Source organism: Sceloporus undulatus, chromosome 6, assembly GCF_019175285.1.
Source record: "Sceloporus undulatus isolate JIND9_A2432 ecotype Alabama chromosome 6, SceUnd_v1.1, whole genome shotgun sequence".
NCBI lineage: Eukaryota > Metazoa > Chordata > Lepidosauria > Squamata > Phrynosomatidae > Sceloporus > Sceloporus undulatus.
The window spans coordinates 165,279,640-165,305,793 of record NC_056527.1 but is presented as its reverse complement, the minus strand read 5'-3'; the positions used below and the strand labels follow the sequence as shown (position 1 = coordinate 165,305,793).

Below are 26,154 nucleotides of genomic sequence, written 5' to 3'. Positions count from 1 at the left end.
TTCTTAAAGGCTGTAAGAGTAGAAATGCCGTGGGTCTCCTTCGGCAGGTCATTCCGTAGCTACAAAGCCTGAAGGTAATTTTATACAATATTTTTTAATAAGTTTGTGTGTGAGACAAAATTTGTGTACGTTGAACCATCAGAAAGAACAGGCGTCACTGTCTCAGCCACCCATAAAAAAGGTCTTGGTTAACTTTTTGGAATATTTTGGATTTTGAAATTCCAGATAAGGGAGACTCAACCTGTAATCTTGGGAACCCCTCAGCTATATATGCGAAGGTGCAGCTTCTTTGGATCATCACTATACAGGTTTATAAATCTTTCATCTGCGCAATACAGGTGTTCTTGTTTGCTTTTCTTTCTCATAACACTTGGATTTCAGATGCTTTCCTTTGGTGGCCACTGTCCTTTGAGGTGGGGCAGTTATCAGCGTCCTCCTTAAAATGTGATGTCTAGAACTAGATACAGTATTCCCAGATGCAGCCTGGCAAGTGCAGAAAAGAGTGTTAAAACAGATTGCATCAAGTCCAACTTCTAGTCATGCTGGAATACTGAACAGAAACCTTACTGAGAGATGCTCATTCAACCTCTGCTTGTTGTTGTTAATTTCTATCAAGATGGCTTTGACTTATGGTGACCATATGAATAAGAGACCGTCAAGAGACCTTGTCATCAACAGATCCTGCAGATGGACATTCTTGATACAAACCATAAGTTGTCAGAACCTCTCTTTAGGGCAAAGAGGTATTCTGTTATGATCAAATTGGGTGCAAAGACTCCTGAGCTCATTAAAGGAAGGAGTGAAAACATCTCTGAGGTTTTCAGCAACGTGTGGACATAGAAACAGAGGAGACATTTCTGTAAATGATCTGGTCTGCCGTGCAAAGCAAAGGAGAAAATAGGGAAAGGAGGAGGCCTATTGTGGAAATGTCAGACTTCTCAAGTAACAGAATTGTGCTCCAGTTTGATTTATAGCCACGCTAGACAATGCGGGCATAGCTTGCTTTAGAGTGCTTTGCTAATGCAACGCTTGCCATTATATTCATGTTTATTGTTTTTGGTGCTTGCCTTGTTCTTAAGGCCATCTGTGGCCATGGCCATTTTGTTACCTGGGCTCAGTAACATGTTTTTAGGCCTTTATAGGCACTGGCATGTGAGGAAAAAGGCTGTGGTTCTCTTTAAGGTGATATTTGCTTTCTAACAGTAATCTAGAATTTAACTCACTGTGTTAGTGATGTATGCCTGCTTTTTTTTAAAGTATGAAGCACCGAAGGCTGCAATGGTGAGGGGCTGGATAGTAACATTAACAGGTCTCAATATCTTCTACTTTGGCATTAAACAGAATATTATTTAGAGAGTCTCTTTGATTTGATTCTATTTCTTTTTGCTGCTACTGAGAGCAGGTGTCGGGTTTAAAAATAATATATCTTGTTTTCTGGTGTAAAAATACTGACCCTTTCCACTTGTTCTTCATGATACTCTACAGCAAATATGTATAACAGCAACCATTTTGATCTTCAGATACGACTTCATTATATGGAGCTCTAGTGCAAGTAGTCTAATGGAAAAACCAATTCTATCTGATCTCAGAGTAGTACTACTGTTGTGTTGACCTCATTGTAAAGCTCATTATCTGAATCACATAATTGTTGAATTGAGAACAGTAACTAAATTGTAACTTTTCTGATGGACACTTATATAACTTGTAGAGTCTGTAATGCTCAGAACTGTTAGCATTTTCACCATGAGGTTCATAGTTTGATTTTTTTAAAATAAAAAATTATGTTAAAAGGTATTTTGGCTGCTGACAGAATATTATAATTGGCTTAGAATATATATAGGCAGATTTATTGTTTCCAGAGGAAAATAGAATATTGTAAGTATCTATCTATTTAAATCCATCTTTGGATCTGTTACTTACCTCATTCATTTTCATCCGTTCTGCTGCCTTCCCAAACTGTATGGATAAATTCCTGAATAGTAATTTGTATATTAGATATACTTCAATTCTGTCATTGGCAGGGATCTGCTGGTTTGGCATCTGCAGGTTTCAACATCCTTCCTGTGTCTTGCCATAGAAGACTCTCATCTAGGAATGTGTTCCTAACAGGGCTGTAAGAGTTTCCTCTCTGGATGTGTTGCAGGTTTATGTATTGTATATATATGTGAACTTTAATTGATTTTTGATCCCACTTCTTACACATGTTTGGCCACTGTCCCAGAAGGAAATAAGAATGAGCTCATGGGTAGCTTCAGATAAGGGACAACTTAACATTTCTGTTGCTTGGGGATAGAAATTATGCGGTCCTGCTTGAGCAGTCTGGTTGGTGTCTTCAGTTGTACATATCTACTTTTAAAGTGTAATAGTCTTTAATGATGAGAGACAGTGTGATGTAGTAGTTTGAATTTGAGACTATGACTCTGCAGACCAGGATTGATCCCACTCAGCCATGGAAACCTACTCAGTGACTTTGAGCAAGTCAATTCAGCCTCAGGAGCAGGCAGAGGCATCCTGCCCAACAAATCTTGCCAAGAAAACCCCATGCTGTGGTCTGCCTTAGGGTTGCCATAAGTTGGAAACTACTTGAAGACACACAATAACAACAACAGCCACAACAAGACTTCAATGATGGCTAACACTGATTTAAATTATTTTCTCACTTCCTTCAATGATGTGTGTTTTTAAGGCAAAGGGTAGTATCAAAGCTATGTTGTTGTTTGCATAGCCAAATACCAGATCTGCTGTATGAGATTATAGGCAAGAAGAAAACTATTTCCTCTTATATAAATTGTTTTGTTTTGCAGTCTACAGATTTGCACAGCCAGTGAGATTAACTGAAAGGAGGTTAAAATCTATTGGGCTTCAGCCTTCGAACACAACTCTTATCAGTTTATTTCCTGCTTCAAATACTATTTCTCCATCCTGAGCCATGCTGACCTTGTTGTACTGTATGTCCAGATTTGGTTAACTAGAGTATTCATAGTGAGCTTTAATGATGAGAGCTTTGGATCTATCTGCCTGGCTTTCTCATAGCATCAGATTGTGGCTAGTTAAAGGCATAAAGGTGGGATTCATAGTGATGACAAAGAGTAGGTGGTGAAAGCAAAGGGATCCTCATATCCTGGATTGTGTCTTTGGCCTTCTTATTGGTAACCCACCTAGAGCACAGCATGAATGTTCTTGGAAGTAGTTAGCACCGGAAGGTGCCAACACCTTCCCCATGGGTAACCCTTTGTGTAGTTCTTCACAACTAGGAGAAATAATACTGCCTAGCTGGTTAAAAACTTTTCATCACCTGATGAGATGCCTTTTTGATAAAAAATATATTGCCTTGACATCAGTGTTTCACAAACTGTATGTTTTGTTTCCCTGCTGAGTCTTCCTTCCAAGTGTATACATGAATGACTCAAGAAGCTGTAGCCAGGACATACCTGTGTTACAGCCAGTATGGTTTTGGAGGACAGATGGTACACTTGTAAATTCTGTTGTATTGATTGAAAAATAACAGCTCTGTGTTTTATTGGGTTTCTTTATGTGGGTGCAGAATAGTAGAAGTTTCCCAAGTAAGTGATATCATGATGAAAATAATACTTTGCCTATTTCTCTTCTTGAATATTTTGGAATCCTTCCAGGAAGGTGAGCACAGTTCTGCCACATGGAAGGCAGCTTTGAAACAAGCCACATTTTCAAATGCAACTTTTGATACCATGTCAACCTGTGCTGTTTTTGAAGGAGGAAGGTTAAAAATCCCAGCGTACATATTAAATCCTTGTGTGTCTTATGAACGTTCGTTCAAGTTGCCTGTCGACCTATGACCACCCCATGAATTTTCTTAGGCAAGGGATAGTCAGAGGTGATTCTGCCAGTTCCATCCTCTGAAATATAACCTACAGGACCTGGTATTCATTGGTAGTCTCCCATCCAAAATCATAGCAATATATGTGCCCCCCCCCAAATAATAATTGCAAAATCCTATTTCTGAAAACATGCACAACTTAAACCTGTCTCCTCTATTATGTTTAAAGCTTGTCAAGTTGGAACAAGTACACACTGAATGATGATCGATTGCTGTCTGAGAATATTCTCTGGATTTTCTAAAAAGCCTTTAACCCTTTCCTTTCTCTTGTATAGGTGACCTTCACAAAAAGGAAGTTTGGATTAATGAAGAAAGCCTATGAACTGAGTGTGCTTTGTGACTGTGAAATAGCACTCATCATTTTTAACAGTTCTAACAAACTCTTTCAGTATGCAAGCACGGATATGGACAAAGTTCTACTCAAATACACAGAGTACAATGAACCGCATGAGAGCAGAACCAACTCAGATATCGTTGAGGTAACAAATTGTAATAATGAATTAATCTTACCTCCCTTAGTTCTGTTAACTCAGTTATGCCACTGTACATTAATGAAAGTAATTATCACTGATCTTATATGTAAAATTATCTGAAGTGCTCAGGATAGATATCAGGTGGCTGCCTCTGAAACAACCTCTACCTAAGTCACAAAGTTAGCCCTTAAAATACTTTTTTTCTGAAAAGTTATGTTTTCTGTAGCTTATAGATGTGTGTATTTTAGGAAAAGAGAGAGGTTTTGTTGGTAGTGTTTTCACCTGTGTGTAGGAATAATGATGCCCATTTGCTCTGATATTTTAACTTCTACTTAAAGACAGCACATAAATTGAAGACTGGACATAATGGGAAGACAGACAAATTTTGTGTGTTTAATTCTGATGTAACAGGAGAGGACATCTGGGTAGTTCCCTTATTGTAGCGACATGCTTTTTGTATTGAAATGGACACAACCATTTAAACATTGCTTCCATATGTATTTGCCTCCCCAACCTGGCTAGAATAAAAGTGGAATAGGTTTATTGTAAATAAATGTGGAAAGTTAAACATGTTCATAATTACATGTGTTCTTTATAAAATCAGAGTTGTTCTTCTGATATGAATATAGCGTTTTATAACCATTTGAAAAGGGAAAGAGTTAAAAAAAAAGAAGCAAGGTTCTGACAGAAGTGCTTTCTTTACTTATATTTGGAATATCTTTACATGCACCAGAGTAAGTTTACCGGTCAGTTTGCTCTATTTTCTAAATAGTCAGGATCCCTTTTTAGGGGGGAAATTGGGGTTGGGATAGGGCATAGGAAGGAGGAGACAATTATCGTGACATACATACCTGTTCCAGCAAATTAGAGAGAGTGGATGGAAATGAAAATAAATTGCAACACGGTATATTGACCTTCAGCAAACCTTATATTAGGTAATTGTATAGCTATATTTCACAGCTTGTGGCTCTGTGCCAGCATTGGGAGCACACTTGGATCTGGCAAAGAGGTGAGCCTCACAAATGTGACAAGAAGGACTTCATAGAGTGCAGTGGGTCATGCCAAGGGTATTTGGGATGCTGGCAGCATTGAACAAGGCATAGAAAAACACTGTTTTGGGAGTCCTACTACTTTACATCCTAGAGGTCAAATGGTTTCAGCATCCAGAGGAAAAGGATGACAGGAACAGGCTTTACTAGTAGCAGTGTTCTCAATAGTTTCTCCAGCAGGTATTGCTGGAAGCATCTGCTTCGCTTATCCCTGACTTGTCCCTGAATCAGGACATTAATGTCAGTGGCTGTGGCCAGGTCTGTTTTCTCAAGTGTTGAGTTTGTTAATTTTATCAAACTCAAGTATCATTCTCAATTATAATGTATTTTTTATCTTTGTGCGTTTATACTTGATGCTGAGTTGTACGATGCATTTAAGAAGAATGTTGCAAAGCTATGTTTACAGTTTAGTTTTATTCTTGGAGAGTAGTAATAGAATGTGGGAGCTCTGAAATTACATGTCATTCCCTTCAAGTTTTGTCCTTTGATTCAGTGCAACTCCCTCATTAATTTAAAGTGACACAGTTCAGGCAGTTGTCTGAAACGTGACCTACCTTTCTTGTTTGTCCTGTGCTACTCTAAATTGGATCTTTGCTAGTTACACACATGGGAGGGAGAACATTTCCAGGTCTTTACAAAAATCGGAGGTACAATGTGAAATGTTGAAATAGACACTCAGCTTTACTGGTTCTCAAGCTTCATAAGCGAAGACACTACTAAGCAGCTTGCCTTTAATATTGACAAGACTTGGGGTTCTGTTCTATTTATTTCTCTTGTTTATGGTCTGTCTTGGCTACAGATATATAGATATACTTCAGGTAATGAAGTCGATAAGTTCCTGGGCATTGCTACTTTAACAGAAGATGTAGTACCAGAGGTAGCATGGAAAGAATAGAGATACTATATACAGTGGTACCCCGGGATACGAATGCGCCGCCTTACGAAATTTCCGGGTTACGAAAAAAATCAATTGAAAAAAACTGTTCCGGGTTACGAAGGTTATTTCGGGTTACGAAAAAAATTTTGGTGCTTTTCGGCGCTTTTTCGCACCAAATCGCGGCTTTTCCCCATTAGCGCCTATGGGTTTTCGGCTTGCGAAAGCTTTTCGGGTTACGAACGCGGCGGCGGAACGAATTAAATTCGTAACCCGGGGTACCACTGTACAGTTAACCCTCCTTATCCATTAATTTTTTATCCACAGAAACAAGCATCCATGGCTTAAAAATATTTTTTAAAAAGTATACATTCCTAATAACAAACCTTGATTTTACTATTTTATATAAGGGACACCATTTTGCTATGCCGTTGTATTTAATGAGACTTGAGCATCCATGGAGTTTGTTATCCATGGGGGATCCTGGAACCAAATCCCAGTGGATAACAAGGGCCCACTGTATACTCATGTATAAGTTTAGAAATGTTAGTCAGAAAACCATCCCCCAAAACCTGGGTTGACATATCCGTGAGTCAGTATAAATACTGTACATTGGCTCCTATCAAAAAGAAAAAAGAATAATCCCCTTCTCTGTGACACCCCTCTCACTCTCTATATTCTTGCTGCTGCTGTCCTGCTTCTGTCCTTTTTGAATGTCTGGACAGGAAAATAGTGACGACAGCTCTTTGGTTCATCATCATTATCACCCATCATATTTATTTGTATCCCGCCCTTTTCCCAGAACTGGGACTGCTTCCTCTCAAAGGAGCACCCAGAGAGTAGAGTGGGATGGTGCTTCTTTTAGGTTCTCCCAAGGGGGACTATGTTCTTACTGTCTGCATCTCAACTTAAGGAATGGAATGGTTCCTAGATAGAGGGTAAGACAAAAACGGCTTTGCATACATAAAAAGTCATTGAAACAGAAGCTTCTTTATCTGAGGCTTTGTCAACTGAGGATCTTGTTGAATCATCTAGTCTCTTCAAGGCCCAACCATGGATGATGGTCAGCCAGATAGCTGTATCTTCCTCTCGATGGATTGTCCACTGATGAATTTATTCACTTCAGCTTCTGCAGCTGCAATAGGATGTGATAGGGTTGATTCAAAACACACAGTTAGTATTAGCTTCTGTTGTCTTCAACAGCCGAGGAACTGGGCAGGAATCTTTATGGATCCCATAAGTTGTGTGCATCTGTAATAGCCGTTGAGTAACTTCTCATGTATTGAAACAGGCATGATTTGTTTTCAAAACATAACTTGGCAGGAAGGCAATGGACTGTTTTCATTATGCAATAGTGTGTGTGTTATAGGGAGTGGAGGATTTTAATGATACACTTTGGTGTTGGTATTGAAAGAATGGATACATCTAGAAATACGTCGAGAGCCAACTTGATGTAATGGTTTGAGCGTTGGGACTGCAACTCTGGAGACCAGGTTTCAGTTTTCTGCTCACCCATGGAAACCCACTGGATAATGTTGGGCAAGTCACATTCTCTCAACCTCAGAGGAAGGCAAAGGCAATCTCTCCCTGGACAAATCATGTCAAGAAAATCCCATGATAGGTTTGCCTTAGGCTCACTGTATGCCAGAAGTGATATGAAAGCACGCAACAATGAGAAATACTTCATAGCCATGTATTGTCACTTGGTATTGCCCATGTTTTGACAAATGGCAAACTTTCAGAAGCAAGATTGTTTTTAAATAATATAATAGCTTCATCACAATGAAGATCTACTGTTTGCTTCTTAAGTTACTTGTTGCAGCAAATCCTATTTTAATGTATTTGCCTCCAGAAAAATGGAAAGTACAGAGTATTTCCCCATGTCCTTTGAAACTGGTTCTGCAGAAGTGGAAGCATTGTAATCCTGACTGTGAAAGCTACTTTGGGTTTTTGTTTTGTTTTGGTGGCCCAGATTCAAAGAGCTGCCTCATTTGTACTTAGGGGCCTGTTCCACACCCACTGTGTGTGTGTTTATGTGATATTTATAAAGAGCGAATCTCTAGGCTATGTTGTAAACTACTTTTGAACCAACCATACTTACCTTTTCCATGCCAGGTTATTCCAGTTTTGGAAGAGATTTGGGAAGGACAGTTCTGCACATTTGGTAGATACTTTACGAGGGCAAAACTGGGCATTGTGGTGACTTGACATGAGGAGAGGTTGGGCATGATAGTTGGCTTCAATGTGAAAGGGATTTAAGAAATAGAGATTTTTAAAAAGGAGTTCATATACCCATTGATATGTTGTATATAATGATATTTTTATGTTTGAAAACAGTAACATAAACACACATTTGTACTGTATTTGTGAAGCTGGAAAGAGAAATGGCAGGAATCTACACCTGCCATTTCACAGTTCCTTGATATCTCTTCAGCCTCATTAAGTCTCACTGTCTATATGCAAAGACAAGCATCCCAAAATACAGAGCATTTCTGGTCCCAAGCATTTTGAATAAGGGATACTCAACCTGTAGTGTGAATGCTCAGACCCTACAGTGTTGTTTTTGGAAGAGTTATATTTGACCACCATTTGGGGCCTTGACAGAATTCAGCCTTGAACTGCTGTGTTATTCCTGATGTTAAAATAACTGTTTATTATGCGTTTTCTTTCCTTTTAGCTCTCCCATTAAATTAACACATAGTAAAAGCTGAAAGAATAAAATCTTCACATAGTGATGAGCTTATATAAGATTGACACACTGGGAAATACGACAACAGTTTACATAATTTTTTGGCTGACTAATAAGGGGTATCTGTGTATGTGCACCTCTCTCCCTCCTTTCTCTCTCTTTTTTTAACCTCTTAAGCTTACTGATTCATTAATTCATATTTTTTCCATGCAGTCATTCATTCATTGCAGTTACAGCCAGCTCTTCTAGTAGGTTGCTGTGAGCGACCTGCATGTAGTTTTTAGCTGGCTTTAATCTCGCACAACCATGAGTTTGCAAGCACTTAGAAGTAGAAAATATAGTGGAAGGCAGAACAGCATGGAAACATGCTCCAGATATGAGGGCTTAGTTCACATTCTCCCTGAGTTTGAGGTGGACCTCAAAGGCACTTAGATATTGTGTGAAGGAGGGATAACATGAATGCCACATTGAGCTTCAGAGGCACACTGAAAGAAAGGGATTTTACTGCTTTCAGATTGCATCTGACATCTCAGCTGTTCTCCAAAATTTCTTTAAAATGATGGCAAATGGTTGACGGAGTATGATAGCAAGTTCCTTCAGTTTTCTGGAATGCACTAAATAAGAGCACTAAACTACATCTCCCTGTTAATGCCATCCGCTTTCTTTTTAGATTCAGTTCCTGAGTAAAACATTATATAATTTATCTCACTCAAAATACCTCATTCCCGTGCTCTTTAGTTCTTTCACTCCAATTATTGTAATGTTTATACGTTCCATTTCTTATTTTACTATGTCTTAGCTTCCCTTGATTCATGCTTTTCATTTTCCATGTTCCTGTAATATGTGTCGTGCAGCTTTGGACTTCCTTTTTGCTTCTGAGCACATCAATGGCTGAACGTCGTTTTGTTGAGTCCAGTTGCATCATTAGCCCCAATGCTACTCATCGTTGTCCTCTGCTCTACCCCAGTAACTAATTAAGTACCATCTGACTTGGGGGGATCTCATTTTCTGGCACTACCTCTTGTTTCAATTTTGGATTATTTCATTCAAATTTCATTATAAAAGATCTTACAAAGGAGATTTACTGTGCTTCTCTCAGCAAAGTACTAGCAAGCATTAGCTGGGGTTCCACTGTTGCTTTCTCCAAGAGATCCTCTGCCAGCATCACTCTACACCACTGCTGCTGTTTGAGTATTGCTCCTCAGCAAAAGCTTGTCTGACATGGGAGACAGTATGCTGTCATCAGTATAGTCTCTTGCCCCACAGAAGCATGTGATCCCACCACCATGGAAAGTAGTGCCTTTGGTGGATACCATGGGGCACCGAAAAGAAATGGATCTGAGAGCAAATCAGACCTGAATCATCACTTGAAGCCAAAAGGATGAAATTGAGGCTATCATGCTTTGGACACACCATGACACGATATGACTACTTTGGAACTTAGTTTTTAAAACACATTGTGAAGTGGAAGACAGTTGGAAAAAAGGAAGACCACATTACAGATGAATTGACTCAACATAATAAGCCACAGCCCTGAGCTTGCAAAACTTGGGCAGGCAACTCACGACTCAGGCACATGCAGTCGTCTCCTTCATAGGGTCACCATACATTGAAGCCGACTTGATGACAGGTTGCAGCAGCAACAACACATAGCAGGCTGACCTTGCCTTTTGTCTAGAATACCATTTGTAAATAATAGATTTAATTTTTGGATGTATGAACCTTCTCTTCTTTTTTCCCCCCAGCAGGAGTTATCTAACATTGTTGCCTGTGGAAAAAAATTGCGTAGTGTGGCATGTCTCCCACAGATTCTGTCCAGCCTTGTTTAAAGATTACAGCATTCCACTTGTGCTTCCCATGACATGCAAGAGTAAAAGTTTTACTCTTACAGTACTTGATAGTGATAAAATAAGTGGTACTCTTATCAGAGGAAGGGCCGCAAAGGGACGTTTCTATTTGTGAGATTAGGAAGCCAAACTTCTTGACATCCGCACAGACTTGGACTTATTTATCAGAAATGGGAGACTGTAGCTTTAAGCCGTCTCAAACGTGGCAAGAACCTGCTTTAGAATGAAGGTTTCCAGAATCTAGTGGGAGATAATGAAAGCTTTTCTGTCTTCCTGAGTCAAGGCAGGGTTAATTCCATTCTTAAAATAACTATTACAAAGAGGTCAAATATCCTTCTGTTCCTAGCTTAGAAGTTAAACTTCAGACTGATGGGATGAACTCATTTCCAGCTCTTTTTCTGTGAAGATTTTTCTGGTGAGGCTCTTAATTGAATGTTCAAACCTGCCTTGGATTCCAGTATATCTTTGGAGACACAGACAGGTTGAAGTGTGTCTTGAATATTCAAGCACATTGCTGTAGCATAGGTCTAGTTCTTTTCTTCTATATATTAAAGATAAATACTTTCCAATTCCTTATTTTAAAGGCATGCATGTGGCAAGCAGTGTTGGGCAAAAAGTGTGTGTTATGGTATGAATGCCATAAGCTTCCTGAATCTATTTATAGTATTCAATAATTTTATAAAGGTTAAATGTAATCCAGACTGTAATGTTAGCATTTTCCCTGCTGATACTTGAGGTAGAAGACTGGCAGGCTAGCCTTGTTGAAGGTTTGGGAGGGTTAACAGCTTTCGGAACCTTGGAGAGCAGGGCCATGTATGGTTAAGTCCATATAAGTATCCACCTGATTGGATAGACAGCAGCGATAAGTGCTGTGACAGGTGTTGGCAAAAACTACACCTGTTTTTCCCTCTGTATGCTTAGTGGGAGTTCCAGGCACTGTATGTGGGACATACAATGCCATGACAAGTAACCTGAGAAGGAATTACAACTTAATGGTACCTTGTGATCCTTACCCAATTTGATTCCGTTATTGCGCTTAAATGTATCATGACATCGAATCCTTATAATTGTTATGGAAATATAGTTGACTCACATTGTTGTCTCGTTCCATTCGTTAGTCTTTTCCTCAGGAAATACATTTAGTGCAGGTGAATTTCTAGCTCAAAGTTACGTTTAAATTCCAGCTGTCATTTGCATATTAGTGTCATTTTTTGGTACAAAAACTTCCAAGATACTGAAGGAAATAGTTATCAACAACTGCTGTTGCTGAGAACTTGCAGTGATCACAAGCCACAGAGGAATCTTTTATCTGTGAAGATTTCCTTGGGAAATTTAGAGTGCAGCTCCTCCTTCAGCATTTATAAGATCTGAACAGTTTGGCTGAAAGCCTGTCTCACAGCAAAATGCTATGAGTGTTAATTTCAGAGGTGGTTGGAGTAGAAATGATCTGATCCTTCTGGAAACTCTGGATGGTTCTTCATTACTTATCAGACTAACACATTTTTGGTTCGTAAAGTAAGGTAGCCAAATTCATAGAATGGTAAGAAACAAGTTATTTGGGTTGAGAACATGCTGTCCCATCATTGAAGTGTAAAATAAAAGTGCCTGTACTTACCCTGATAGCCACCTTACAGGCACTTCTTGGAAGCCATATTTTCCAAACTTTGCATCTCAGACAACCAAGACATTCCCACGTTTTCCTACCCCTCTTTTTTCATCCTGTCATCTTTCTGCTCAGCTTCCTTGCTGTCCATCCTTCTTTAGGCTGCAGCAGCAATGTTGTCAGTCATTCCAAATGTTCCCATTCTTCCTTCCATCACCTCTTGCTTGAATCCCTGTTTTAAATCCTCTTGCCTCAACCTCCTTCAACAGATCCTTGTTTTAAACTCTCACTTCTCTTCAACAGAAATCTTGTTGATCCCTCCAAACACTGCTGTACTTGCTTGCTGAAAAGATAACATCCAAATAATATTTGTTTAAAAAATAATGTCTTGCAAAATTGCAGCCCCCAAGTCGTCCCACATGCCTGAATGTAGCAGCCCTGTCTGCCACAGCTACCTGTCCCTGTTGTAATGTGTTGTGCCACCCTTGGCATCTCCTAAGAATAAAGTCCCAACACAGACAGATCTAGCCATTTTTCTCTTACCTTTATTCCAAGGAAGTCTGAATATCCAGAAAAATAATCTGTGGCTGCATTCTTTTTGCAAACAAAGATTGATGATGGTGGGAAAGCTTTCAGGAAAGCATATGTTGTTACTGTATTCCTATGAAGGAGCTTTGAAAGCTCCCAGAGGCCCCAAGGTTTGTGTCTGTCTGTCTTCAAGTTGCTTGTCAATTTATGGCAACCTCATGAATTTCATAGGGTTTTTGTAGGCAAAGAATACACAGAGATCTGTTTTGCCAGTTCCATGCTCTGAAATATAGCCTACAGCGCTTGGCATTAGATGATTATGAAATAGGGGCGGGGGGAATAGTGTGAGTGTTAAGAGTACTGAAAAGTGGGTCTTCCGTATCGGCAGGGGTTCTGTTCCAGGACACACACACCCCGTGGATGTTCACACCCCATATTATTCAGCGGTGGTGATGTAAACAAGCATGTTTCATTGTGTGCACGTTCATGTCACTGTCATTGAACAATATGGGGCGTAGTGATCTGTAAACATAGACATTTGCAGATTGTCTGCCTGCTGATAGGGAGGGCACACTAGTATGTTTGGAAACCATTCTTTTAGTAATTTTAGATGTGAAAGTGTCCTCTTTATGCAGATTTGCATTTAAAACACAACAACGTTGGCAAATTTAGTATTGTCTGTGTATGAATTTTCCAATTGTATTTCAGACTTTAAGAAAGAAAGGCCTTAATGGTTGTGAGAGCCCTGATGCTGACGATTACTTTGAGCACAGTCCACTATCGGAGGACAGATTCAGCAAACTAAATGAAGATAGTGATTTTATTTTCAAGCGAGGCCCTGTAAGTACTTTTTTTATCTCCTACTTTGTATTTGTTGATTCTTTTTATTAACTTCATTATTTAGGCTCTGAACAAGAAAGAAAACAGAGGGTGCGACAGCCCGGACCCTGACACCTCATATGTGCTCACGCCACATACAGAAGAAAAATATAAAAAAATTAATGAAGAGTTTGATAATATGATGCGGAATCATAAAATCGCAGTGAGTACTGTGGTATGGCTTGTGCTTTTGTTACATGCATGAGAACATTTTACGATACCACCTTAACACCGAAAGTTACAGTATTGGATGGTTATGAGAAATCAAGTATGCAGGCTCTTTAGGTTAGACAGTTTGTAAGGCAGCTGAGAAGCCTTTTATACAGTCAGCTTTCTAACAAGTTCACCTTTCATGAAAAGAAGTTTCTACTCTTCATGAGTATCTGGAAAATATAATACCAAGTACATTTCTATACCGCTTAAAATATAAATGATTTCAGTACAGTGGTACCTCGGGATACGAAATACCCACGTTACAAAATTTCCGGGATACGAAAAAATCCCATAGGAAATAACTGTTCCGGGTTACGAATGTTTTTTCGGGTTACGAAAAAATTTTTGGTGCTTTTCGGCGCTATTTCACACGAAATCGCGGCTTTTCCCCATTAGCGCCTATGGGTTTTCGGCTTACGAAGGCTTTTCGGGTTACGAAAGCGGCCGCGGAACGAATTAATTTCGTAACCCGAGGCACCACTGTACATAGTTCAAATAATGCAAGACTCTGTGTTAACCATTCAGGTCTCTGTATAGGTTTCTCTGGCCCTCATTTTCCTCTAAGAACATAGCCATTTTAGATTTGACCAAATTTCCATCTAGTCCAGGATTCTGTTCCCAGAGTGATTGACTAGGTGCCCATGGGAAACCCACTATTGGGACATGAATAAAATTGTGCTGGTCCCAACAGCTGGTATACAGAGGGATACAACTTATGACACTGGAGGTTGTATTTAATCATCATGACTAGTAACTGATAATAGTTTTACTCTCCACTAAATATAATCACTTGCATCACTTCACCCCACCTCACCCTACATGTTTGTTTATTCTCTCAAAAGATCAGAAGTGTTGATGATGTGTAACTTACCGTTTCTGATAACAGATTGATTTTTTATTTGAGAAATCATGTCCTATATACTTAAAAAACCTTGTTTAATGTACATTAGGACCTCGGTATCTGCGGGGATCCTTTCCGGACCCCCCTTCTCTCACGGATACCAAAATCTGCAGGACCTTAAGTCCCGTTGTCCCAAATGGTGGCTCATGCACTCAGCCACACCACCATTAGCAACAGCCTGTTGTCCCCAATGGTGGTGTGTGTGAGCGGCACACACTACCACTAAGGACAACAGGGGCTGTCCCTAATGGTGGCTCGGCTGTGTGCACATGCTGCCATTGGGCACAACATGGGTTTGCCATCCACCAATGCTTAATTCTGCAGATGGCAAGTTCACAGATAGTGAGGCCCCACTGTATTACACCCCTTGACTCAGAGCCAGGCATAAGAAGTTAACTGGCCTGTGAGTTCCTGGTTTCCATCCCCTGCTTTTTAAGTGTTATATTGGTCATTTACTAGACATCAAATACAGAACCTGATTTTTGAAAAATGGTTGTATGCAGTGGACCTTTCCTGTGCAAGGGGGGTTGGTTCTCCCCCCAGGCTGGGAAAAATGTGGGGTCTCAAGCCTATATAATGGCGGGGGGCATACATTGGATTGACTGACTAAGCGGGTGGCATGTGTGCCCCAGCCATTAGCTAATATGGAGCAGGGTGATCCATGGGAGCTCCAGTCTGCAGATGACTAGCTCACCAATATGGTGGGCCAGCTGTATTTTTAAAAATTAGTAACTTGATTTTCTTTGTTTTGTGTCATCCCAGTTCAGTATTGCACTTTCTCTGTAAATAAACAAAAAGCCTCTGCAATAAGTGGCAGTTCAAAAATATAAATATATTACCAGAGTATGGGGTTTCTTGGCATGGAATAAGGTTTCTTTGAAATAAAATACACAGTTTCTGTGGAATTTGATGGTCTGTAGTCTGGGGTGAATTTGTTCTCTGCTGTTGAATTTTTTGAAAGGGATTGAAATCTCTTAACAGGATTCTTTGGAACATGACAAAATTAAGTTGCCTAGTTTTCTTGGGAGAAATTGCAAGCAATTTGTTCAAAATGGACCAGGTTTAGGACTCTAGGGTTGACTATGGCCTAATCCATTTCCATTTTGTTTGGTCTAGGACTAGTATACAGGAAACACAAAAAATAATTCTGCTCTGAGCAACTTTGCCAGAAATAAGTCCAAGAACAGATAAATTATTGTAGGTATCCATGTGTATTCTTGGGTAGGACTAAACCGGCTCTGTTCTGCAGTTGTTAAAAGTTGTGATATTGAGTGTTTTGCATGGACATAAATTTCCAGGCTTGCTTCCAAGAAAATGTGTCCAAAGTTGATGTGGAAAACATCTTTAAAGTGAATGCTCTTTTAAAGAGAGAAATAAGGTCTCTGTCAAGGAGAATTTACTTAACATTTTGTCATGCTCAACTGAATTGTATTTATCCCTTTCTTTTTTCATAATAGTAGGACTAAGAATTTTTTGAAAAAGACTTGGACATATTACTGCTTTAAAATGTAAATGCTTAAAGTAATATAATACACAGGGTTTTTTTGCATTCTTATGTTCTTGGTAAGCCAAAATGTTAATGGTATGCTGCTCAGATAGTCGTGTAAAAAACAATACTGTCAAAGTATAATGAAATATTGACCAGTTAAACTTTATAGAGAAAGCCCCCCAATATCCCTTGAGAGTAAAGGGCTTGTTTTGGGAATATCAGACAAGTATGTGGCTTCCTGATTGTAGAGAACAGTTTCACAAACACATACCATTGTAGTAATACTACTTACACTAACATTTTACAGTTTTTCGAGAACCCCTTTTAACATGGTGGCTACACTAAACTACATGTGTGAAATCTAATTTGCTATGATTTTTTTTAATGTGTTTGTAAGAGGATTTTCCTAGGGACATGATTTTTCTCTCATTTGCATGCTTTAGTATCCTGAAGTAACATTTCTGATTATAAAGACATACATTGTAGAAATAACCTATATATACATACATATATATATTTTAAAAGCTTGTCTGAGTCTAATGGGTAAATACCAGTCATATAATCCATTTTCTCTTTGTGTTATTTCATAAAACACATCTCCATGTGATGAATCTGGAGTAACTGAGCATAGCTCTTAATGGTTTCTAATCAGTTTTGAGAATGCAGTGTGGTGTTCCAATGTAGCTGTATGTAGCAAGTATCAGTACTGTGCATTTAAACCGTTTGTGATGAATGTTTAGGCTTTTTAAAATAATGCAGAAACTTTTTATTAGATGTATTTAAAAATGTAATCTCCGAACCTAGCTCACATGATTTCCCCCCACTCTTTTCAGCCTGGGTTGCCTCCACAGAACTTCTCAATGTCGGTCACTGTTCCTGTGTCCAGCCCCAATTCTTTAACCTACAGTAATCCTGGGAGCTCCCTTGTATCTCCAGCACTGGCAGCAAGTTCTACCTTGACAGACACAACCATGCTGACCCCTCCTCAAGCCTCATTGCATCGAAATGTATCGCCTGGCGGTCCTCAGAGACCACCAAGCACAGGCAGTGCAAGTGAGAATTTTTTTTCTGTAAATACATTTCAGCAGACTTTGACACTTCGAATAATGTCATTATGTAGTGTATCAAATGGAGTGAAACAAATGTTTTTCTCTCTCTTCCCTATTAGGTGGTATGTTGGCCACAACAGATCTCTCAGTGCCAAATGGAGCTGGTTCCAGTCCAGTGGGTAAGTTGCAAAGTTTTATGTCTCAAGAAATGTCAGATATTTATTGCAACAAACATTGTGATTAGAGTCTGATGAAGAACACTAAACTAAACAGGACAGCTTCAGATGGTTTCTTCTAAAACGTAACTCTTCCAAGTGGTTCAATGTTTGGTTGCTTGCTGTCCCTTAGTTCTAGCATTTGCTTATGTTGGTTACATTTTTGGAGATGTCATTTTGGGTGTGCCTGAACAGACGTAGGTACAGTGGTCCCTCCACATTCACAGGGTTAGGGATGAAAGACCCCCGTGAATGTGGAAAAACTGCCAATAAAACCCCCCGCTATTTTTACCTAAGAGAATACCTCTAGGAATCTCCCGGTCATCCAGTACCATTCTGTGGTCACCATCTGCCAGAAAGTGACCATAGAATCATACTGGAGGGCCTACAAATGCCTAGAGAAGTGTTTTCTGTAGGAACATCTAGGTTCTCCAGCACAACTCTATGGACAACTTCTGGCAGAATTACGCCGGAGGACTTAGAGATTCCTAGAGAGAACATATTAACCAAAACCACAAATAATCAAATCCGAAAATTCAAAGCCGCAAATATGGAGGGCCAGCTTGTATAAATATGTGGAAAATAGGGTTGATCTAGAAGGTGTTGGAATGAATATGCCTAAGTACACTCATAAAAGAAATAAACATATGTAAGGGTAGCAGATCTTATGGCTATATTTTCTTGACTCTGTGCTTTTTGTATAATACTGGTATTACAGCTTCTTGGGTTTTTTTTATCAGTTTGCAATATGTATAACCTTCTGTACAATGTTTTGAACAGAATAGTAACAAAAAGGGGGGAAACAGAACTCATGGATGCATGCTAGTTTGAGCATCAGATTTCCCCCCCTCTTGCACTTGTTGACAAGCTGAGGAGTTGTGCTACTTGGTTCAGTCAGTGCAGAGGCATCTGTGTTCCAGTTCTCAAATTACCGGAAGATAGCAGGAACACCTGCTGCCAGTATTACTTGCCCACTCCCAACATCATTTAGTGGTGAAGGATCAGTTAGCCTGGAAGGGAGGGCATAGCATTTTTCCTATGAAAGACTGTTCCTTCCTCCCAGTTAAAGGGAAAATAAGCTTTGATTGTAAGCATAAGACCTGAAGGTGTGGATTTTGAGGGCATGTCAGCTTGAAGTGGCATTTGACACACAAATTAAGGGAAATTTAACCTTTTTTGCTTTAACATTTGCTCTGGTATATTGAACTGCTTGGCTTCGCTGAAAATTTAAGTTAGACAATATAATAGAAGTGAAGTTGATGTTGTGTGCCTTCGAGTTGTTTTGGAGTTACAGCGACCCTCAGGTGACCATATCATGGGGTTTTCTTGGCATGATTTCTTCAGTGGGGGTTTGCCATTGCCTTCCTTTGAAGCTGAGATTGTGTAACTTGCCCAAGGTCACTGAGTAGGTTTTCATGACTGAGTGGAGATTTGAACCCTGATCTCCCAGTACCCTACTCTGCCACTCAAACCACTATGCCACACTGTCTGTCCCACTAAAGTAGACTCATTAAATCATTGAGAGAGACCAAGTGTTGATTGACCATCAAGCCGTTAATGCAGTGGGTCCATTATATTGATATACAGTAGCTCTATAATTACATGGCTCTACATCTGTCTGGATCTACAAATGAGGTTTCAGATCAGATATTTATTATGCAGGATTTATGAATTAGAGCACTTGTAAGTAGAGCACTTATAATAATGATAATACTTATTGCTCATAATAGTTATTTCTATATTTCTTACTAGTCTTATGACCCTCAAGTGTTAGTCAGTATTATTCAAATGGAAATTAGCACAAACTCTGGCAGCAGTTCTGTAATATTTTTGTTGTTATTGTTGTTGTGTGCCTTAAGAGTCGTTTCTGATTTATGGTGACCCTAACACAAACCTCTCATGGGGTCTTCTTGGCAAGTTTCTTCAGAGGGGTTTTTCCACTGTGATCCTCTGAGGCTGAGAGATTGTGACTTGCCCAAGGTCACCCAGGGGGTTAATACGGCAGAGCTGGGATTCGAACCCTGGTCCTCAGGGTCATAGTCCCAACACTCAAACCACTACACCATGCTGGCTGCAGCAGTTTTCAGAGTCTTTAGTGTAGTGTAATCTTTATGGAAGATAGTGTCCTCTTTCAAATATAGGTGAAACCATGGTTTAGTAAGCTAGGAGCAAATGTTAGGCCCAGTTATTTTTCCCTTCCCCACTTCATATAACCTACTATATAGGTTATACATGTATACTAGAAATTTTAGTCAAAAGATTGACTCCCCAAAACCTGGGTCAACTTATCTATGGATCAATTTTGCAAGTTCTTTGGCATCATTTTCCTTTGCTTCATCATTTAGATCCTTTGCTGCATGCCCCCAAGGTTTGCCCACAACTTATCCAAGGGTCATATCAAAATACATGATTTTTGCCCTAAAACCTGCCCTCAACTTACACGTGAGATCAACTTATAGTTGAGTATATATGGTAGTTAATTTAAACTGTAGTTTCTAGCAAAAATAGCAAAATTTATTATGGCATACAGCCAGTACAAAGATAGAATACAATAACGACCAAATATTCATATAGACACAATAAGATCATGACGTCCATGCATATTAAGGAGAAATCTAAAATGGGATAAAACTCTCTACCGTGTGCCGAATTACAAGGGAATAAAGATTCTGCTTGGCAAACTGACATTAAGCTATAGTTCTTATTTTGATGTAATGTGGAATTGTACTGTAGTTTAGACTAACTAGGACTGGCATCCTGGCAGAGGGAGCGTGGGTTGAGACTAGGGTTGCGTGGTGAGAATGCTTCGCTTTGGCTTGCTGAAGTATATTTTAGTAAGATAACCTTTTCTTTCCATACTGGAGCAATAATTCGAGTGGTCCTTTAAATTCATCAGAAGTGCAACTCTGTTGCATTTGAGAGCTCCCCACATATATATGTAATTGTAATTCTGGGAGTTTGGACCCTGTGGAAGGAGTCCCAACAGTAGCTTCAAAGGCATTCAGATTACGCTTTGTTACTCATTTGTTAAGGCACATTATTCTGCCATGATGTTGCGACTTGCCAGTTTCTTAACTGACACATTGTGACAGGTGGGAATTAACTTCTGTCATCCTAAAAGTTTAAATTGCAGTCCAGCAAATGTATTCTGAAGAAGGACATACTTAAATTGTAATATGATCTGCTAACAAACCACAGGCATTTGTAACAATATGGACACGTTCTTTCTTTACGAAACCAATAAGCAATGCTTTATTCTTCACTTGCAATCCCATATTTTCTGTCTTTTTCACCCATGTGCCCATAGTCGAGGGTCTGACTACCCTAAAAAGCCCCTCCGATCTTGGAAGCTAAGTAGGGTCAGCTGTGGTTAGTATTTGGATGGGAGACTGCCAACAAATAGTAGTAGGTTATATTTCAGAGGAAAGAACTGGCAACAGCATCTTTGAGTGTTCCTTGCCTAAGAAAACCCTATGAAATTCATGGGGTCACTATAAACCAACAGGCGCCTTGAAGATGTATACACACACACACACACACACACACTAAGGCTAGTCACACAACTCCAACCTTCGCTTTTTGTTCAGCCAGAATCCAGAGATTATAGTTGAATGGTACAAACCACCTGAGTAAATCTGTCTGTCCGAATTAGACTCTAAAAAGTAACAGTAGTGTTGTGTGATTAACATGAATAATAGTGGTTTAAAAACCATTACAATAACACTTAAAGGGCATCCCATTGGGTCAGAGATCTGAGCTCACCTGTAAATAGTATTCTCTTTTCACACACTGAAATGTTACTCCAGAGGAAAGTAAACAGTAATTCTTAGGATAAAGAATATACTTAGACCTGTAGCTAACACAGAAAAATGTATTAGAATTTCCTTTCCATAAGCATCAAAGGTTTCTGTAACAACAACAGCCTGAAATCACAAACATAACCAAGCAAAAGCAAACAGCAACAAAGCTCATCCAACTGTAAAAACTCCTTAGAAGGGAAAAGTGTTGCCTTTGCTTTCTGTGGAGTCTTGGGAAACAGGGCTTCTCTTGTGGTCATCCCAAAGAACTGGGACTGCAACTGAAAAGTCCCTGCCTCCTCCATGGAAAGCAATCTGGCATCTAAAAGGGGTGGAATTTGAAGTATGGCTTTAGGGGGTTCTGAATTGCTATGTGGGTTTATGTGGGAGGAGAAATTTCCTTAAATAATCCAAACCTATGCTATTTAAAGATTTTGAACCACTTCAAATTGGAACTAGGAACAAATTGGCAACCAGTGAAAGCTTTCTCCAAGGATGCTTGCTCTGTTACCACCAGATGTCAAGGGGAAGCTAAAATAAATGGAGAAAGCAGGGTAGGATGCAATGAGTTGGGAAATAGATAGACAGCTGCCACATTTGAAAGGCAAATGTGTCCTCATTTGACAAGGAACTAGCTCAGCATTTCACAAGGCTGCTATGTAAATAATATTGGTGCTCCAGTAAAATAAAGGTAATGCACAGGAAACTTAGGAAGCAGACTGGAAAGGACTCACAAGGTGTGAAAATTCACAGAGGACACTGTCCTGAAGGAGTATTAGCTAGCGGGCCTCACAAAGTGAGATAAATATTAAGCTTACCTGCATTTATTCTAGCAATGCATTTGTAAGAGCAACTTATTAAATTTTACACATCATCTTAATCCTTGTATTGCCCTGTTGTGGAATCCGTTGGATGAAAGATGAAACAGGTTTTTAAAATATAAATAGATATTGAGGTACTAAATAAATATTGGGCTAAGCTGAGTAAATAGTTGAAATGCTTGCTGTTTTTAGTTTTGACTTTAAATTACCCCAGAAGGCAGCCCCTTTCCCCCATAGTCTAATCTCATTATTCGGAATGATTGCTCTTTCATTTTACTTGATCAACTAATTTTCTTTTTCAGAAAGGAAAATTTTCATGTGATTGGCTCATGCCAGCAAGCCAGTAGAGCGCCTGTTTGTTAAAGTGCTGCTGAAATGCTCTTTTTGGCAAGGGATGAAAACATTATCTTGATCCTGGTGCAAGACACACATTAATTCTGATCCTTGATTGCTTTTGCAGATGTGGCCAATTCTGCTTCTTTCCTGACACGTTGAAAAAAAGTACATGTCACTGCTTCCAGTCATTGTGCACGCGCGCACATGTCTGTGTAGTACATGCATCTGCAAACACATTGTGCTGGGAAGAAGGAGCTGGCATGGAAAGGGTTAGCCAGGCTTAATTTGGGAAAGCTGCCTGACAATTACATCATGTTGTAATCATTATCTGCCTCTGGCTCCTGACCTTCTGCTGAAAAACCCTTGTGCTTTTAAGTGCCCTTTTGCTTGGGTTTATAATTTGATATGCACAAGTTTACCGAGACTGCATCTACTAAAGTTGTTTCTATGTTTTTCCAAGTCAGGTTGGGGGAATTTGTCATCCTGGAGAACATACTGTAATCACACATCATTACTTAGCAGAAGAGTGGTGCTGTGTATGTGGCTGGTGTGTTTGTTTGTGTGTCAGAGAGAGAGAGAGAGAAAGGAAAGAAAGAAAGAGAAAGGAAAAAAAAGAATGAATGCATGTATGCTAGCACCTCTTAGGCTGAGTATACAGTTTTGCTTTGTCCACAACCTCCTTGCTATTTTGATGCCTTATCTAGAAAATGGCCTTGCTTTCTGGCAGGCAGAGTGCTTCAGATCATTCTGGCTGTCTGAGCGAAGCAATGCACAGAAAAATCAGTTGGGGAGGGCTTTATGTCTGATAGTGCCATTAAAGGCTATGAAATGTTCTCTGAAAGACTGACAGTCCCTTGTAAGAAGGCTTCAGGAAATGACTGTATTGGGTGTGGAAGCAAAAGCAGAACAGCTTTAACACATGAGCTGCCTGCATGCTTGGAAAAGAGTAGTAAGAATCGGCTTCCAGGAGAAGAAAGGACTAATGCCCTCCGCTGATGTAATTCCCATTAAGATAAACAGACCTTCTGAATAAATATTCATGAACACATTTGCTTTGAAGAAACCTCCATGGCAATTAAAGGGGGATTGCTTCAGGTAAATATGCTTAGAGCATGGCCTTTTAGACTCTAGCACTAAAAGTCTTCTGAATAATATACAAGCTCAAGTAGTTGTTTACTATGGCTTCGTTCCTTGCAGCCAGGTATCTATCTAATGGACTCCATCAAAGCAGCAGACAGTGGTGTTGCAAGAAAACCCTAATGCACAATTAACCTTGTTGGTAGCTTAATAAGAGCAAGTTGAAATATCGATCATCTTGACTTCTGTGTTGTATTAGACCTGGTCTCAGAAGTGTTGAATAGCAAAAGTAAACATGTGATGTATTTCACCTCATGAAGTGTAAGGCTGTCTTTCCTAAGTAGATGTCACAAACTTCTAGGTGAGGTGTAAATTGTTGCAAGCCTTCCCATTGTCATGGTAGTTCTCCATTCACACTGAGGGAATGTGTGATTGTGTCTTTCACTTGTGTTCATTAGCACTGTTAGGGGCAGTATGGGCAGACTATGTTTGGCAGAAATCATGTGCTCAGCTGTTACCTACCCTTCCTTCAGATCCTTTGAATGGTCCATGTTTTGCGGCCCTGATCTTCCTCCACCCCTTTAACTTGTCAGCTATTTAGCTGTGAATGCCACTTCTTATCATGTATATCGCCGTTTCTTTGAATGCTTAAGGGAGCTCACTAATTGAGCATTGTACATCATTGTGCAAGCTTTGACTTAGGAAGAGATCTCTAAGAGCCCTGGTCATCAACCATCCTGCTCAGGTCTTGCAAAATCAGGTATGTGGCTTCCTCGAATGAATCAATCCACCTGTAATGCAGTCTTCCCTTTTTCTTACTGCCCTTCATACCGATCATTATGTTCTTTTCCATTGAATCAAGCCATTTCATTATACGTCTGAAGTACAACAGCCTCAGTTTTAGCCATTTTGGCTTCTAGTGAGGGTTGAGGCCAGTCTCAGTTTTCTTCTAGTTCTTGACTGGTTTCCATTTTGATTAGTGATGGACCCAAGGTATAAGAAATCATTAACCCAATGTCTTTGTCATCCACTTTAAAACTATGTAAATCTTCCATTGTCATTATTTTTGTTTTCTTAATACTGTCCTATAACTCTGCTTTTGTAGTTTTTTAAATCAGTAGTCATTTCAAATCTTCGTTGTTTTCTGCTAGTAATATGTTATCTGCATATCTTCTCCCTCATTCCTCCAAATCTAATCCCACTTTCTATATGATATATTCAGCACATAAATTTAACAGACACAGTGATAAAATGCATCTTTATCAGACCTCCTTGCCAACTAAAAATCATTCAGTTTCTGTGTATTCTGCCCTAACAGTGGCCTTTTGTCTATACATGAGGACTCTACCCCTTCTCTACCCCTTTCTCTACCCCTTTCATTTCTTTTAGAGTGAGCCATACATTTCCATTATATACAGTATACAATCAAAGACTTCTCTGTAATCTGTAAACCACAGTTTGCTTTTCTTCTGAAATTCTTTGTTGTGCTCCCTTATCCATTGCGGTATGAGCTTTGGTGCCTCTTCCTTTTCTGAACCCAGTTTGGACATTGGTATTTCTTGTTCCAGATATGGTAAAACTCTTTGTAGTACAACTGTGAGCATCACTTTGCATGCATTGGAGTCTAGTACAATTATCCAGGAGTTACTGGTGTCCTTATGTCCCCGTTTTTTGAGGATTAGAATGAATACTGAGTGTTCAGAGTCTGTGGGCCATTGTTTTGTTTTTCATATTTGTTGGCAGATTTTTGTTTGAATTTGGATAGAGTCTGTCTCTGTAGCTCTAAACAGCTCTATTGCCATGCCATCTGTTCCTAGTGATTTATTTCTCCAAACACTTTGAGAGCAAATTCCACTTCGCTTTCTCAAATTGTATGTTCTTTGTCAAAAGTCTGTTCTTTGAAGGAATCTGTTAATCTTTGATTTCTTTTGCGTAGTTCTTCAGTATATTGCTTTGGTCCCGATCGTATACTATGTTTCCCTGATAAACATTCATAATCCTTACTCTTCATTTAAATTTCCCTTGGATTTCTCAGACTTTGTGGAAGAGGTCATTTGTTCTCCCTTTTTGTTGTTTTCTTCTCTTTCTTTTCATTGGTGATTCTCTCTTGCAGGTCCTCCAGCGCAGTTCTGTGGCCAGCGACTGGCAGATGTTGACCAAAGAGTTGCCCTGGAGGACCTAGTGATTCCTAGAGAGGTGTTCTCTCCAGTTAAAAAGATAGTGTTTTATTGTGAAGTTGAAGACGTACATAGTTTTTTGCGGGTTTTGGGGCTATGTGGCTGTGTTTTGGGAGAGTTTATTCCTGACGTTTTGTCAGAATCTGTGACTGGCAGCTTCATAAAATGCTGGTATGAAAGATGCCAGCCACACATGCTGGCGAAACATCTTGAATAAACTCTTCCAGAACACGGCCACGTAGCCCAATTTTTTTTAAAACTCCAAACCTATAGTGTTTGTT

The 26,154-nt window shown here is 39.5% G+C and overlaps 1 protein-coding gene across 11 annotated transcripts in view; it reads left to right on the top strand.

Annotated features, from left to right (window-relative positions):
* Positions 1-26,154, top strand: part of MEF2A (myocyte enhancer factor 2A) — a 71,838-nt gene that overhangs the window by 29,842 nt on the left and 15,842 nt on the right. For 4 of the 11 annotated variants that reach the window (XM_042472034.1, XM_042472039.1, XM_042472042.1 and 1 more), the window contains exons 3-6: positions 4,132-4,335; positions 13,824-13,973; positions 17,235-17,454; positions 17,570-17,629. In XM_042472034.1, the coding sequence (XP_042327968.1) occupies positions 4,132-4,335; positions 13,824-13,973; positions 17,235-17,454; positions 17,570-17,629 (634 nt within the window). Of the gene's footprint in view, positions 1-4,131; positions 4,336-13,627; positions 13,760-13,823; positions 13,974-17,234; positions 17,455-17,569; positions 17,630-26,154 lie in introns of all 11 variants that reach the window. The other 7 variants (XM_042472037.1, XM_042472040.1, XM_042472043.1 and 4 more) reach the window with 3 other exon arrangements.